General features: G+C 41.3%; 1 protein-coding gene across 4 annotated transcripts in view; it reads left to right on the top strand.

Moving 5' to 3' along the window:
• Window positions 1-16,439, top strand: part of OXNAD1 (oxidoreductase NAD binding domain containing 1) — a 41,206-nt gene extending 24,767 nt beyond the window's left edge. For all 4 annotated transcript variants that reach the window (XM_047875569.1, XM_047875568.1, XM_047875573.1 and 1 more), the window contains 4 exons: window positions 7,504-7,645; window positions 13,998-14,240; window positions 15,025-15,133; window positions 15,837-16,439. In XM_047875569.1, coding sequence (XP_047731525.1) covers window positions 7,504-7,645; window positions 13,998-14,240; window positions 15,025-15,133; window positions 15,837-15,991 — 649 coding nt within the window. In that variant the 3' untranslated portion in view covers window positions 15,992-16,439. The remainder of the gene's footprint in view (window positions 1-7,503; window positions 7,646-13,997; window positions 14,241-15,024; window positions 15,134-15,836) is intronic.
• The last annotated feature ends 263 nt before the right edge of the window (window positions 16,440-16,702 follow it).

Raw genomic sequence — 16,702 nt, 5'->3', positions numbered from 1 at the left:
GCAATTTACTGCAATCTTAGCACATGTTCGGTGATGCATATTAAATGCATTTGGGCTGTTTTAGGGGGGCGGGCAACATTTTTACCCTTCAAAAATAGTTAAGCAGTTATTACATTGAAAAGTGGAGACTTTAATTGTGATGATCTGTCTTTCCATATTCCCCTTTCCGTGGAAGTGTTTGGGTCCTGCGCACAGCATTGTCTCTGTGTCTTCAACATCGAATTGCACCAAGACTCCCGATTAGAGAAGCCTGTACGTTGGTTTGTAATGCTGTGACCTTGATGTACCTGCACGTGTATTAGCACTTGCAACTGTAGTCACCTGATAAGAAAAATACCATCATTCCCTAGTGATATGTGTAGAAATAGGATTCCCTTGTGATCCTCAAGATAAAATCTTTCAAGTTTGGTGTTCTATGTCCCATACCAATGAATGGATTTGGTAATCTCACTGATGTCAGAATTGGTTTTAGAATGTGCCCAGACAGACTCCTGTTTCAGAGGACAGACATAGGGGTGGTCATCTCCGACTATTTAGTATTGATCTTTCCCTGTCACGGGGCCATCAGCACTCATTACCATCATCTGAACCTTAGATTGCTCCCTTGGGGCATCCGGGTGGCTCAGTCGGTTGAGCGTCCGACTTCGGCCCAGGTCACGATCTTATAGTTTGTGAGTTCGAGCCCCGTGTCAGGCTCTGGGCTGATAGCTCAGAGCCTGGAGCCTGCTTTGGATTCTGTGTCTCCTTCTCTCTCTGCCCCTCCCCGGCTTGCACTCTCTCTCTCAAAAATAAATAAACATTAAAAACAATTAAAAAATAAAATAAAACATTTCTCCCTTACTACTGACTTATTGTATGGTTCTGGAGGTTGTAAGTTTCTTTGGATATTTTATTTCTTGGTTACAGAAGGGCCATTTGCTTAGGTTGGTGATGCCTGTGTCTTCGGTGCTGTTGCTGGGATGGCATGTGCTCTGTGCTCTCTTAGATCAGCAGCTCGGTAGTAACCTCCATGTGGCATTTTGGGGAAGAGGGCAAGGATCTAGGAGAGAGGGAGTGTGGGCGTGGCTGCCATGCAGTCTGTGAAGTTAGGATTATCAGAGTGGAGTACTGCTAGAGATAAGGTAGAGGATTGCCCCTGGGCTTATCTTTGGGGTCAGAGATTGGGTCACGACCGATCCCACTGAATTCTTGACCACTGGCCTCCTCTGATGCCTGCCAAACAGGGACACTCTAGACCTGCCTTTAAGTAAATAAATGAATGCTCTGGAGCTTTGGGCACAGGTCTCCAGGTAGACACTTTAATGTAGACCAGAGATCAGCCTCTGGGGCTCTTCTGTGCTACACTGTGTTCTTGTTGGACCTTCCAGAGGGGACTAATTCCTTTTGGGAAACCAGTTCCAAGAACTCAAGTAATCCAATCTAAAGAGAAAGGCCAAAAGAGGGCACTCCCTCAAAACCATTGCTCACCGGAGCAGGACTAAACCTTTTCGGCTTCTGTCAATAGTAGATCTACTGCCTAGTAGCTAGGTGAGTCCCATTCTTGACCTTCTTAAAAGTCCTCCTTCCTGATGGTAGAAAGATGGGGATTCTCTCTTGGGGCTGGAGTGTGCCACCAACAGTCTCCGTGTCACGTGTGAGTGCCTGAAGTTGACAGAGTCAGTGTTCCTTGTGGCACTCACTGCTGTGGGCCGGGTCCGTCCTCTGAGGGAGGCTGTATCGCAGCGTCACATGCCTACTGCTCTGGAGACCACGTGATTCACATGCTGGCTTTTCTAGCTCTGTGATGTGGGTAGTTCCTTCTTTCTCTGGGCTTCAGTTTCCATGTCTTTAAGAGGGAATAGTAATATTCCTATGTCTTGGGATATGTCAGGTGTTTAATATAATGCCTCATGTTTAACTTTATTAGTTTGTTTTTGCTTTTTGTTATAGCCAGTGTTTCACTCAGTCAGTTAGATTATCTATCTGTGTTGGTGAGGCCCAGGGGACAGATTCCAATTCTTTGTTCCCTGGCTGGTTTCCCTGCTGTTGTTCGATAGAGCAGCAGGCCAAGTAGGAGTAGGTAAGTGTGCATCTCCACTATGATGATGCCCCTCCTGCCACAGTCAGTACTCGTTCCACGCTTGGGCTTGCAAGGACCAAGGGAAAGCAAGGCCAAAGCCTTTTAGGAAAGAGAAAGGTGTCTGTGACTTCATATAAGGTAACAAAAGTTTTCATGCTTGAAAGTGACTAAGTGAAGGACACGGACACCAAGAAGAAACAGATGAGAGGAGTGAGGTTAGAGAAACAAGACTACACCCCACCCCTCTAGCAGGGCTGCTGCCTTGTAGACAGTATAGAACCTAAATGGCAGTGTTTGGCAGCCTTGACTCTTACATGACCACACATAGAAAGTGCTCCATTCCTTGGTGTCATTGTTCAGACTGTGTCTTTGCCCACGCTTGTCTGGTGAGTGCTGTGTGTCTTTTAAGACTCCTCTGAAGTCTTTGTTAATCCGTCCACCCCTGGTAGAATTGACTACTTCTTCCATTGCGCGCCCCCACCCCCACCTCCCGCCAAACAGGTTTTAAAAAATAAAATAGTGGCTTTATTAGTATTTTCCTGATAAAAACAAGATCACGTATGTTGGAGCTAAGAAGAAATCTATGCTAAGTGCAGGTACTTCCAGACAGGCCTTAAATGACGAGCATTTTATCTCTCCCAAGCAGATTTTCTCATAGCCCATGTAATTATGTTTATCTGTTGATTTTCCTCCCATTAGGGTGAGTTTATTGAGGGCAGGAATCAAGACATACTTGCATCTTTACATTCAACACTGGCCACAGTGACTGTACATGGTAAGCAGGTGCTGTCTGTGGTGTTTGCACAAGGGATGAGGGAGGGGCTCCAAGTACTCAAGCTGAGGACTAAAGAGTTTTAGGACCTCATGGTGAAGCATTGACATTTGGTCACAGTTTGCGTGCCAGGTATGTGCAGGGCACTGGGGCTGCATCTGTGGGAAGGACAGGGCTTCCTGGTGTGTCACAGTTGGATATGGACATGTGGCTTCACTACATAAAGAATTAGGCTCTTTCTCCCAGTTCTTCTATACTCGCTCATATAGAGTAGAGTAGGTGCCTCAACTCTTGGCTTCAAGAATGCTAATCTTGGAAAGGGCGTGTTTTATGAAATAATGTATTGTGCATATTCTCTTAAATCCATTCAGATAAAGTTTTTATGTCATTTGAATTCTATAGTATTTAATGAAGGAGTCCCTTTTTAAAAAGATTGGTTTCCAAAGTTACTAGAGGATTCCCTGTCATTCACCTGAGAGAATGGTCTGTATCAACATCGAGCAGCAGAGGGCGCTGTAGTTCAGGAGATGAAGCAGCAAACCTAGCTCATTGATTTACTTATTGTTTTGAACATGGAAGCTGTGGAGATAACTATTAAACCTCTTCTCTGAAAGCAAGCAACAACTGTATTAATAAATATTAACTACAATCTTTAGATTTATATCTTGCCTGAAATGAAGAGGAAATAAAAGTATTGATGGGAAAGAATCAAGTGAATAGAGAAAAAAATAGGCTAGGGACTTTTTCTGGAGCACTTCCAATCCAGAACTGGTTTTTAAAGATTATAAAAAATGTCCGGATATTTAAGGCCAGAGATCAGAAGAGAACATATTTTAAGGTCATAGATCATATCAGTAGAGAACATAGTGTACCTTTCATGTAAGCCTACTGGTAGGAAAATAACTGGGGGAATAATGATACTTTTGCTCTTTGAGGGCTGAGAAACTTCTAGATTAGATGTTTGTTTTCTAGACATTGGGATGCGAAATTTTTTTTGGTTCCAGGTTCTAAGAAATTTTTCTTTCCTTGGTATGTAACTAGCTTTGTTGTATTGCCTAGAAGCCCCACCAAAAAAGGTTTTCTATGGCATAGAAGTATCTAAGGCTTAAAACTTGGAAGAGTTCTAGACTATAGCAGTATGGTTAGAAGAAAAGACAACATAAGATTTTTGGAACTTAGAAGGTCACATCAGCATTTTAATTTGTCAAATGCCAGTGAAAGAATTTTTGTTGCTCTTTTTTTTTTTTTAACACTTTTAAAAAACTGGCTTATTGGGATATACTCTACGTATCATAAAATTCACCCATTTAAAGTATACAATTCAGAGGTGCCTGGGTGGTTCAGTTGGTTAAATGTCCGACTCTTGATTTTGGCTCAGATATGATCTCACGGCTTGTGAGATCGAGCCCCACTTTGGGTTTGGCGTTAACAGTGCGGAGCCTGCTTAGGATTCTGTCTCTTCTCTCCTTATGCCCTTCTGCCGCTTGCATGTGCACGTGCTAGCGCTCTCTCTCTCTCTCTCTCTCTCTCTCTCTCTAAGATAAATGAATAAACTTAAAAAAAGTACTCTTTAAAGTCTGCAATTCAGTGGTTTGTACTACATTCACAGAACTGTGCAGCCATCAACAGAACAAAATTTTACAGCATTCTCATCATCCCCAAAAGAAACCCTATACTGCTTATCATTCACTCCCCATCCTCACCTGCTTAACTGCTCTACTTTCTGTCTTTATGGATTTGCCAGTCTGGGTATTTCATATCAATGGAATTATACAATAGGTGGTCTTTTTGGTGGCTGGCTTCTTTCTCTTAACACGATTTTAATGTTCATCTATGTTGTGGCATGTCTCAGTGCTTCATTGTCTTGTGGATGTACCTCATTTTGTTTATACATTCATCAATTAATGAAAATTCAGATTGTTTTCCCTTTTAGGCTATTACCAGTAATGCTGCCATGCATATTCATGTGCATGTTTTTGATTGGGCATATATTTTCATTTCTTGTGGGTATTTAAGAGTGGAGTTGTTGGTCATATGGTAACACTGACATTTTGAGTCACTGCCAAAGTGTTTTCCAAAGTGGCTGCACCATATTACGTCCCCACCAGTAGTGTGTAAGGGTCCCAGTTTCTCAGGATCCTCTCTAATACTATTGTCTTTCTGATTAGCCATCGATCCTAGTGAGTGTGAAGTGATAGCTCTTGTGATTTTGATTTGCATTTTCCTAATAACTAATGATGCTGAGCATCTTTTTATGTGCTTATTTGCCATTTATGTATTTTCTTTGGAGAAATGTTATACCAATCCTTTGCCCATTTTTAAGAGTTCTTTATGTGTTCTGTGTCAAAGTCCCTTATCAGACATATGATTTAAAAATATTTTCTCCCATTCTGTGTGTTGTCCTTTAACTTGATAGTATCATTTGTAGCACAAAGTATTTAATTTTTTTGTAGTCTAGTTTCATCATTTTTTCTTTAAAATGTTTGGTATCGGATCTTAGTAACCATTGCCACAAAGAGTTATTCCTCTGTAAGTCTTCTAAGAGTTTATAATTTTTGCTCTTACCTTTAAGCCTGTGACCCATTTTGAGTTAATTTTTGTATATGGTGTGAGGTAGGGGTCCAGCTTCATTCTCTTTACATGTGGATATCCAGTTGTTCCAGCACCAGTCATTTAAAAGACGATTCTTTTGCCATTGAATTGTGTTGATCTCTTGTCAAAAGTGAGTTGACCGTATATTTAAGAGTTCACTTCTAGACTTTCAATTCTTTACCATTGATCTATGTACCTGTCCTTATGCCGGTACTACAGTATCTTCATTTCTGTAACTTAATAGTAAATTTTGAAATCAGAAGGTGTGAGTTCTCCAAATTTGTACTTCTTTTTCCAGATTGTTTTGATGATTCTGGATTCCTTGAATTTCCACATTAATTTTATGATTAACTTGACAATTTCTGCAAAGAAACCAGCTGGGGTTTTTGATAGGTATTGCACACACTGAATCTGTAGATCAATTTGGAGAGTATTGCCATCTTAACATTATCGAGTCTTCCAATCCGTGAATGTTAGATGTCTTCTTATATTTATATATTCTTTGAATTTTCCCCATAATGTTTTGTAGTGCAATGGTGTGCAATGCTTACACTTTTTTTGTTAAATTTATTCCCAGTTGTTTTATTCTTTTTTATGCTATTATAAATAGAATTATTTTTCTTAAAAAAAATGTTAATGTTTGTTTATTTTTGAGAAAGAGAGAGAGCGTGAGTGGGGTAGGGACAGAGAGAGAGGGAGACACAGAATCTGAAATAGGCTCCAGACTCTGAGCTGTCAGCACAGAGCCCGATGTGGGGCTTGAACTCACGAACCATGAAATCATGACCTGAGCCGAAGTTGGACACTTAACCAAATGAGCTCCCCAGGTGCCCCAGAATTATTTTTCTTAATTTCACATTTAGATTGCTAACTGCTAGTGTATGGAAATACAATTGATTTTTTTTTAATGCTTATTTTTGAGAGAGAGAGCATGCAGAGGGTAGGGGCAGAGAGAGAGAGAGAATCCCAAGTAGTCTCCAGGTTGTCAGCGCAGAGCCTGATGCAGGGCTCCATCTCTCGCACTATGAGATCATGACCTGAGCCGAAATTAAGAATCAGATGCTTAACAGACTGAGCCACCCAGGCACCCCTACAATTAATTTTTGCTAGTCTTGTATCCTGCAACATTATTTGAAGTTGCTTATTATAATACCTTTATAGTAGGTTCCTTAGGATTTTTTATATACAACATCATGTCATCTGTAGCTTCTTTATTTCATTTTCTTGCTTAATTGCCTTGGCTAGAACCTCTAGTACAATGTTGAAAAAAAGTGGTAAGAGCAAACATCCTTGTCTTGTTTCTGTTTTTAGAGGAGAAACTTTCAGCTTTTCAACGTGAAATGTTGGATATTTTGTAGATGTTCTTTATTAGATTGAGGAAGCTCCCATTTATTCCCAGTTTGTTGAATATTTTTATTATGTAAGTCTCTTGAATATTGTCAAATTCCTTTTCTGCATCTATTAAGATGGTACCTGGGTTTTTCAGATGTTAAACCAACGTAGTATTCCTGGGATTTTTGGGTCCATATTCACAAGGGATATTGATCTGTAGTTTCTTTTCTTGTTATATACCTTTGTCTGATTTGGGTAGCAGGGTAATATTAGCCTTATAGAATGAACTTGGAAGTGTTCTTTTCTGTTCTTTGGAAGAGTTTGTGAAAGATTAGTGTTCTTTAAATGTTTGGTAGAATTCACCCATTGTGCCATCTGGACCTATCCTTTTCTTTCTAGGAAGTTTTGAAATTACTAATTCAATTTATTTGCTTGTTAAGGGTCTGTTCAGATTTCCTGTTTCTTCTTGAGTCCAATTTGGGAGTTTCTGTCTTTCTAGGACTATACCCATTTCACCTAAGCTATCTAAATTTTTGTCATCCAGTTGTTCATAGAGTTCCTTTATAATCTTTTTTATTTTTGTAAGGTTGGTGATGATGTCCTTTTTTCCATTCTTGGTTTTACTCCTTTTATCTTTTCTCTTTTTTTTTCTTAATTAGCTAAAAGTTTGTCAGTTTTACTTACCTATTGCCCACTTTTAAAATTGCTTCAACAGAAAGAGTTTATTTCCTTTTTCTTTTTTTTTTAGGGTTGATTTCTTTATCCCAGGAGTCTCTGTGGTTGGTGGGTTCTCAATATGCTCCAGCCCCAGACTGCTAAAACAAGAGAGGATGATAGAATTGGCAGTGAAATATGCGAACCACCCCCCTGCTCTCTGGATTCACAATCAGGTGAGCAAACCTGTTTAAACTTGGAGATCTGGGCATCACTGCCTCCCACAAAGTTGGTGTTCAGCTCACTTCATGCACTTAAGAAACCTAGGCTTGAGTGAAAAGGGTACGTGCTCACAAAGAGCCCCTATATCCACAATTCAGACTCCATAATGGTCAAAGAAGCAGAATCCTTTTGATGCATTAAGGAAGAAGACTGATGATATCTTCTGGGTTACCAGTGTTGAGTTGAACACTCTTTAGTACTGAAATATTTTATGTCTTATGTAAGTTTTTGAAAGTTGCGTCTGTATATATGTCTCGTAAATGGTACATCTATAAGTCAGATTATTTTTTCCTAACTGTCCTAAACAAAGGGAATTAAACCATCACTCTCTCATTTGGAAAGGAAACAATTTCTGATTGCATCCCGCTCGTGCCCAGAGCTGAGTGCTGCTGAATCTGTGGTGTTATTGCCTTTCTGGAGAGTTCTTCACACGTGATTCTGAGAGGGAATCCACATTTGCCGCTAATAACTGCTGTTTTACCATGGGACTCAGCACAATCCTACAGAAGCTACCTGCTCATTACCTTTTAGAACTCTGGTAACAAAGAATGAGCTCAGCACAGATTAGTTGTCTTCTTAGTTTTTGACCCTTCTCTCCTTTTTACCACCATCCCTTTTGTTTCTGGACTGTGCCTTCTATATTTACCAACGACCTCCATCCCATCCCAGGCCTTTTCTTATCACCTTTTCCAAAAAGGAATGTACCAGTATAAATATTGTAGCTGTAGATAAACTGATTTTAGCAGTTATTGGAAGGGCAGAGGGACCAGAAGAGCTAAAACAGTTTTGAAAAAGAATAAAGTGGGAAGAATCACATTGCTCAAATTTAAGGTGAAAATAAAGCTACAGTAACGAAAACAGTGTGCTATTGGTGAAGGGATAGACACATAAATTGATGGAACAGAATAAAGGGTTCAGAAATAGACCAACATACATATGGCCATTTGAGTTTTGACGAAAGTGCTGAAGAAATTCAGTGGCGAAAGAGTAACCTTTTCAACATGTAGAGACGGGACTGTTGTTTATCCGTATGCAAAAAAAAGAAAAAGAACTTTGACCTAAATGTCATACTTTATGTTGACAATTCACCCAAAATAGGTTGTAGATCTAAGTGGAAAACACAAAACTATAAAAATTTCGGGGGAAAACTTAGGAAATATTCTGAACTTGAGGGTGGACAAAGTGTTCTTAGGCAGGACACCAAAAGCAAGAGCCATAAAAGAAGAGATTGATGTATAGGACTTAATCAAAATTAAAAACATTTTTCTGCAAAAGATACTGTTAACAGAATTAAAAAAAAAAAAAAAAGCTACAGACTCAGAGAAAGTTATTTGCACGTTAGATATCCAAGAAAGGATCTGTAATACCCAGAATACATAAAGAACTCTCAAAAGTCAGCAAAAAGAAAACAAGCATAATTTAAAAATAGGCAGAAGATTGAAAGGTACTTCTCTAAAAGGATGTAAGATGGCAAATAAGCAATGACCAGATGTTCACCCTCATTAGGGAAATGCAGATTAAAACCGTATATAGCACGGTGTCTCTACACACCTCGTAGAATGACGAAAGTTAAAAATTCTGACAATACCAAGTGCTGGTAAGGATGTGGAGTGACTGGAAGTCCCTTGTATTGCTTAGATTGCTAGCAGGAATGCAAGGTAATACAGCCAATCTGGAAAACATTTGGTAGTTTTGTATGGAATTAAATATGCACTTATCGTAAGTCCTAGTAATACTGCTCCTGGGTGTTTATTCTAGAGAAATGAAAGCTCTGTTCATTTAAAAGCCTGTATAGGAACATCTATCGTTGTTCTATTCATAATTATCAAAATCTGGAAACAACCTAAATGTTTCTCAGCGGGTGAGTGAATAAACGAACTGTGATCCATTCATAACAATGTATTGTTATTCAGCAATAAAAATGGATGAACTATTGATGCTCTCCCCTTGGGTGAGCCTCAAAGGCCACATGTAAAGTGAAAAGAGCCAGTTCTCAAAGGTTACGTACTCCACAATCCCATTTTTGTCACACTCTGGAAGACAAAGATACAATGATGGAAAACAGATGAGTGGTTAACAGGGGTGAGGGGTAGGGAAAGGTGTGAGCATAGAGAGCACAGGGAGGTTTTGAGGGTGATGGAGCTGTTCTGTATCTCGGTTTTGGTGGTAGTTATGTAGATCTACGTATGTGTTAAGATTCATAGAGCTATACTCCCCCCCCACGCCAAAAAAATGTATTACTGTAAGGTAATTAAAAAGAAAAAGATATAGGGGCATAAAAAATAGCTGTTCTAATTAGGGTCTGCATGTCAAGTTGTATCTGTTCAGAGTAAGGCAGCTGCTTGCCTTAGCATTTCCCTTCTAAGTGTATCCTGTCACATTTTTACCCTCTGACCTTCTGAGTCACTCCTTCCATGTGTCCTCAGCTGCTGCATTCCCTTTTAGATTCGCTTTGGATTTTCCACCCATGGCTGTCTGTAGGCTGCATCCTGAGTCTCTAAAAGATGCCATGGGGGTGGAACCAGCAAGGTTTCCATGTGTCCCACACTCAGTGTTAAAATGAGCTTAGCCATCCTGGCTCCTAGTTCCATGAGTCCCCTCCAGTGATCAGCCTCCCACGTGACCTGACCTGGTCCTGGTCCACAGCTCCCTGCTTGGTTTCATGCCTCATTGACATTTCAATGAAGGAACTTATTCTTGGAGGCGGTAGAAAATCTCCAAGTGGCATTGCTTGAATGCACATTTTAATTGTAGTGCCTGCTCCACTCTGCCCGGTGGGAGTTGCAAACAGCCTTTATGAAGTCAGATTTTTCTTGGAACCATTCTCAGGTGGCTGTTTTCCTCCTGAGGGTTTGTCTTACGAAGCTATTAGAGTGGACAATGGAGGCACGTGAGTGTCTGGGTGGCAGCAGGCTGCTCTGTGGGGACAGGGGATAAAGTGCCATAAATGTCTTCCTTTATTTTATCTGCTTTGGCTCAGGCTCCTGGCAGGGTAAAGGGTTCTAGACAGCTATTGTGTGCTGGCCTCCAGTTGCTGTGGAAAAGTTGTTTATTTCGCAAGTAGAAAAATCTATACCCAAATTAGATACATGGCTATGTAATTGAGGGTAACGTCCTTTTACTTGCTTACATATTATACCGTGTAGCACTTTGAGTCTTGTGTTCATGCTACCTTGGCAGTTTTTATTGATCAATAAAAGACAAAGATGGCTTTTCATTCTTTCCAGATGCTAGCAAATTAGAAGATAGATCTAGTTAAGATTATTTTGTCACTAAGGAGATGGCATGCACATTGTTTTGTTGTTGGTGCCAACTTTAGGGTTTTGAAAATACTCTGGTTTCTAAAAACAGTACCCTAAAGGCTTTGCTGTCATTACTAGTCCTACCGAAGATGACCATTGGAGAAAATGATTTCTGTCTCATTTCTTAGTCTCTCTTATATTCTTGGAAATAAAGAGAAACGTGTACAGGCAAGCAGGATGGGGAGGGAGGGTACAAAGAGATTAAATCTGTCGTCATTAGGCAGAGCCTCTCGTATCACAGCTTCTCTTTTTGAGACTTGGAAAGAAGGGGCATTTTAAAGCACTTTGGTGGCCACTGTAGTGATTCCTAGATTGTACTTATTCCTAACAGAATGCTCCCTTGCTGCTAATTTCTTTTGTCAAAAATGAAAACCCACTTACCGTTCTTCATGTAAAAATGGCCTATATATTTAAAATTGTTCAGTTCAGATGTTTTTTCTGAGAAAGGATTTCCCTTCATTTAATCGTTCTTTACTTTCCAGAAAGGAACCTCTTTAGTGAATTAAAATAATTTTCATTTTTTCTTAGATTTCTCAAAGATTAACTCTTAAGATTTAACATCTTTCCGTTGTAAAGCCCCAAATTCAATTCATGTCAAAAAGTACTTAGCTGCCTACCTGCCATGTAAGGTGCCAAGGAGTGAATGCTGAGGGTTTGGTCTTTTAAAAGCACATGATAACTTACTGCTTCTTAGGAGGGTGTTCATTCAGTTGATCTGCATCAGGAACATGTAATGGAGCGAAGCTTTGCTTTTGATATAAATTTCTTTAGTTCTAGACTCTCGTTTTTAGGGAAGAAGGAAGCAGGCACCCTCAGTGCTTTCTCTTCTGTGACGGCTGCAATGACTAAAACACCCTCTCATAATAGAACCTGATGCCAGCAAGCTCTTCCCCATGGTGTGTCATATGACGGCCACCACAGCCCTATGAAGTGAGTAGGACAGGTGCTGGTACCCATTTAACAGACGTGGTAGCAGAGGCTCAGAAAAATTAAGGAACTTGATGGACTTCATAGACTGTGATTAAGATTCAGTCTTCTGGCTCCTAGATGAGTGCATTTTCTCCAAACTAGAAGTCTCAACCCTGTCAGATCCAACGCCCTCTTTGTAGAACTATCCTGAGATGAAATTCAAAGTTAGTGTAATCAACACATGACAAATTTTGGGGTGGCATAATTCTCTAAGTGTAATGCCAAGGAGAAATAAAAGTGATTCATGGGGTGCCTGGGTGGCTCGGTTAAGCATCTGACTCTTGATCTCAGCTCAGGTCTTGATCTCAGGGTCGTGAGTTCAAGCCCTGCATTGGGCTCCATGCTGGGTATGAAGCCTACTTAAAGAAAAAGAAAAGTGATTCACAACCAGAGCCTATATGTTTCTTTATATTTTTTTTTTATTTTGAGAGAGAGTGAGAGAGAGAGAGCGCGCGAGCAAGCACAAGTGGGGTAGGGGCAGAGAGAGAGGGGATGGAGGATCTGAAGCGGGCTCTGTGCTGAGAGCAGAGAGCCCAAGCGGGACTGGAACTCACAAACCACAAAATCATGACCTGAGCTGAAGTCAGATGCTTAATCAACTGAGCCACCCAGGTGCCCCTGTGTGTTTAAGTGTATGAATGGTTGGGCATATCTTAACTAGAAGAACAAAGTAGGCAGATGGTTTTTCCTCAGTGTGGAATCACCATGAGTACACCCTCTACAGATGCAGATTGTAAGATTCTTTATGGTGACAGAAGCATCACACATGCATGTTACCAACTGGGATGTGGTTTTCCAGAACAGTGAACATACTTGGTAAAGTTCTGGATACAGCAAAGCACAATCCACATGATGGTTACATTCTGGAAAATTCAGACGCCACTAGATACGTGCAAAAAATGCTTTGTGTTTTTTGTAAAATGAGTTAGGATCTAGTCTCAGATTATTACGAACCAGTTTTCACCTACATGTACGTCCCATGGGCCATTCAGAAGTTTCCGCACGGCAGTCCTGGGCATTGGAGATAATGATGTGCTGCTAGATCGGCTGAGTACAAAAGCCCTCGTCTGCAGCATTTGCTGATTTTTGTGCTGCAGATATTCCCTCAATGGCCGATTTCAAACAACCAGTAGAAACTAGTCTATGAAATTCCTCAAAATTTAACCATCAGCTGAACAGAAGCCGGCTCGAGGACATTGCTAACTTCACAAGACATCTAGCACCTTTGGCCCTGACCTCTGACTGCCAGTTGGGTTTTCCAAACCATGGTGACGATAAGAAAGTGTTACCACATGTTTCCATAACACCCCGTCAGGGACAGGATCACCTCCATGGAGAACCAGTACATTCAGCTCTGATCGTATTTCTGGTCTAAGTGGCCTCACCAAATAGGCGCTCTACCTGGGTGGGGTGGCTGTCTGTGGTGCTCCCCTCCTAGTGTGAATCCTCTGCTGTCTATTCTTACCTCTCCAGGGAAGAGCGGACAGTACTGACCAGCATCTCAGGGCTGGCCTCGAGCCTGTGCAACAGCTCTGGCTGTGCCCTGCTGGTGACCCGGAGGAAGCCCCCCGGTCCCCAGGGTCTTCTCTTATGAGCCCAGGGCAGCCGCAGCATAGTGACACTTGCTCCATCCTGCCTGTCTCAGCTCCATGACTTGGATCAGAAAACAGGAGCGCCGCAGAGAAAAGGGGACTCGTGCTTCAGAGCCATCCCCTGAGCCCAGTGCCTTTTTCCACAACCCAGCTCTTCACCTAAGAAGTTAACAAATGGCAAAATTACTGACGCGAGTCTTCTTTTGTCCGTACTGGAGTGGCTGTGCAGTGTGGATCACAGAGGCAGAGTAGCAAATGGCCTGTATAATGGACAAGTGGAATCAGTTCACAGGGCCCTGGCACAGTTGAGAGCTGGCTGTGAAAATAGTCCTAAACACTGAATAACATGCAGAAGGTAGACACCGTCTGTGTTATTAAAGAAGAGCATTAGATTTAAGACCTGTGCCACAAAGGACTAACGGATCTTTTCTTTCCTGCCCTAGTGTACCCTTGACTCTGAAGTGGCCGTGAGAGTGGGTGGAGAGTTCTTCTTTGACCCTCAGCCTGCAGATGCCTCTAGAAACCTGGTGTTGATTGCAGGAGGAGTCGGAATTAACCCTCTGCTGTCCATCCTGCGGCACGCGGCAGACCTCCACAGAGACCGGGCGAACAAAGGAAGCGGCTATGAGGTCGGAACGATAAAGCTCTTCTACAGTGCAAAAAATACCAGTGAGCTCCTGTTTAAGGTAAGGGAGAAACATGTCTCGTCGCTTGCCGTGAGCAAACTCGTGTCATGGTATTAGTCGTCCATGGAACTTTCTTCCATTAGTTCTGTCTTCTCTGCAACCGTTGCTCCACCAAAAGGCTTGACAAGGCTTTATCATGTTCAGATGGGAATTACCCAACACTTTTTATGCTGGACAGTGAAACAGCTAGTGTTGAGGACGCGCCCACTGAAGTGACAGGCCTAGGGCAGGTTTGTGGGCTTGAATCTGGAGGCGGATGAACAGAAAAGTTGCCACATCCCTGAGATTCCGTCGAGTCAGGAGACCTACAAGTGGGCTCGTGTGTTACAGGAGTAGGTGAGAGGCACAGAGTTTAGACCCGCTGGGTAAATGAAACCCCCATTGGTTGCATCTGTTGAAACTAAGTACGTTTGACAGGAGAAGGCTTTCACTCTGGATTGCTTTGCAGCTGCGGGATGAACAAAAGAACAGAAACAGTTAAAAGACACAACTGTGGTCAGTGAAACTGCTGCTTAATTGCCGATGCTTGAGAAAAAGGAAGAAGAAAAAACTCCCGGAGAGTTAGTAATATGCTTGTTAGCATATTCAGATTTCAATTAAAGCCAAATAGCCCTCTGTACTCTGAATGCTCTGGCCTGCTAGGCTGCAGACAATACCTCTCTAAGTAGAGAGGAAGAGTGGCAGACGTGTGCAGAATGGGAGTTGAGGTTCAGCGGCAGGGGTTGTGCACATCTGTTTTGATTTTTTAAAATTGTAGCGTGACCAAATATGTTTGACATTCCAGCAAAATATCCTCGATTTAGTAAATGAATTTCCTGAGAAGATTGCGTGCAGTTTGCATGTTACCAAACAGACTACACAAATCAGTGCAGAACTGCAGCCATACATCACCGGTGAGTCCCCTGAAGATATTTTGACTATCTCCACGTGGTTGTTTGGAGGACATGCCAGTCGGTCGAGTGTGGATGCTTTACCGTTGGGAGTTGCTGCCTAGGAATGTCACTACCTGGGGACCTGGGGGGGTGACTCATCATGGAAAAGTAAGGACAGATTCAGTGAGATTTACTTACTATATACAGGTTTCTTACTGCCCATGTTAAAAATTTATTTTCCACATTTTTTAAGGGGACCTTTGCGTCATCGCTGTAGTATGCCTACAAAGAATTTATATTCCAGCTTTGACTGAATCGATGCCATTTGCCATTCATGGTCATTTAAACTACTCGTGGTTTCCCCTGCTTGGAAAGATTTTTCACCAGTTTATTTACTTTGCTGAAGTGAGTTCTGAATCTCTACCAAAGATTAGTAAGCTAACTGGCCCTGTCTGAAGAGTGCATTATGACGAGCTTCCCGCTTTGCCTGCCGGAAACCTAGAGATGCACTCTCTGCTTGGGTCTGGCGCCAGGTGCTACCGCCAGGAGCCGTTGTGTGAGGGCCTCAGCACTAGACTCCCTGACCTGCAGTTCCTGGAAACAGACACAGTTGCTGAGTGGTAGTTAGTCCTTCCTCATTTTGGTACAAGCATGTCTGGCTTATTTGCTGTTGATTCTGTTTTTGTTTTTTTTTTTTTTTTGTTTGTTTGTTTGTTTTTGGTAGAAGGAAGAATAACGGAGAAGGAGATAAGAGATCATATTTCAAAAGAGACTTTGTTCTATATTTGTGGCCCACCTCCAATGACGGACTTTTTCTCCAAGCAACTGGAAAACAGCCATGTTCCCAAAGAACACATTTGCTTTGAGAAGTGGTGGTAGGGAGCAGGCAAAGGTAGAAGAGAGAAAGCTGTGAAATCTTCTCAGGACAGTAACAGAGACATGATTTGTGGCACCATGAATTTACCTCTCCTCAGCGGTTTTTTTTTTTTGGTTTTCTTTTTTCTTTTTTTTTTTCCAAGGCTGAACTAAGTAAGTGACCAGCTGGAGCATCAAAGAAAAACCAGCCGACAGACTTCAATGATAAACTTTTTGCCAAGACTTCATTGATTAAATTATTTTTGCTATATTGAGTTTCTTTTATTAATAACTGATTATCTCATGATGCATCTTGAATCAGTCAATATAGATGTTCTTTCCTCTTAGGGAAAAAAGAGACTACCCTTAAACTTAATCATATAAAAATGTTCTGTGTGTAAGATATAGGTTGTCCTTATTTGGTAGCAACCTATATATATCTTATGTCCAATAAACTTATAATTTAAATACATTCTTATTAATCTTACCTTGAAAATTCTTTATATTTAAGGTCTTAGTTCACCTTACTACAAGCCTAAAGGCTTGTTTCTTCAGACCATCAAAATTGGGGTTGGAAATGGAAAATTATTAGGAAAACCTTTTTAGGGAATTGAATATCTGGCATGTTCGCTTAGTGTTAATGAATGTCCTAAGTATGTATCCTGACTAATTGTTCGTTTCTCCTCAAATTAAATCCTTTTCTGTGCTCTGCGTCTTGGCTGCCTGCCTTAACAC

This window comes from Prionailurus viverrinus, chromosome C2 (genome assembly GCF_022837055.1).
Source record: "Prionailurus viverrinus isolate Anna chromosome C2, UM_Priviv_1.0, whole genome shotgun sequence".
NCBI lineage: Eukaryota > Metazoa > Chordata > Mammalia > Carnivora > Felidae > Prionailurus > Prionailurus viverrinus.
The sequence above is the reverse complement of the archived record's forward strand: the minus strand, read 5'-3'. Positions and strand labels throughout refer to the sequence as shown.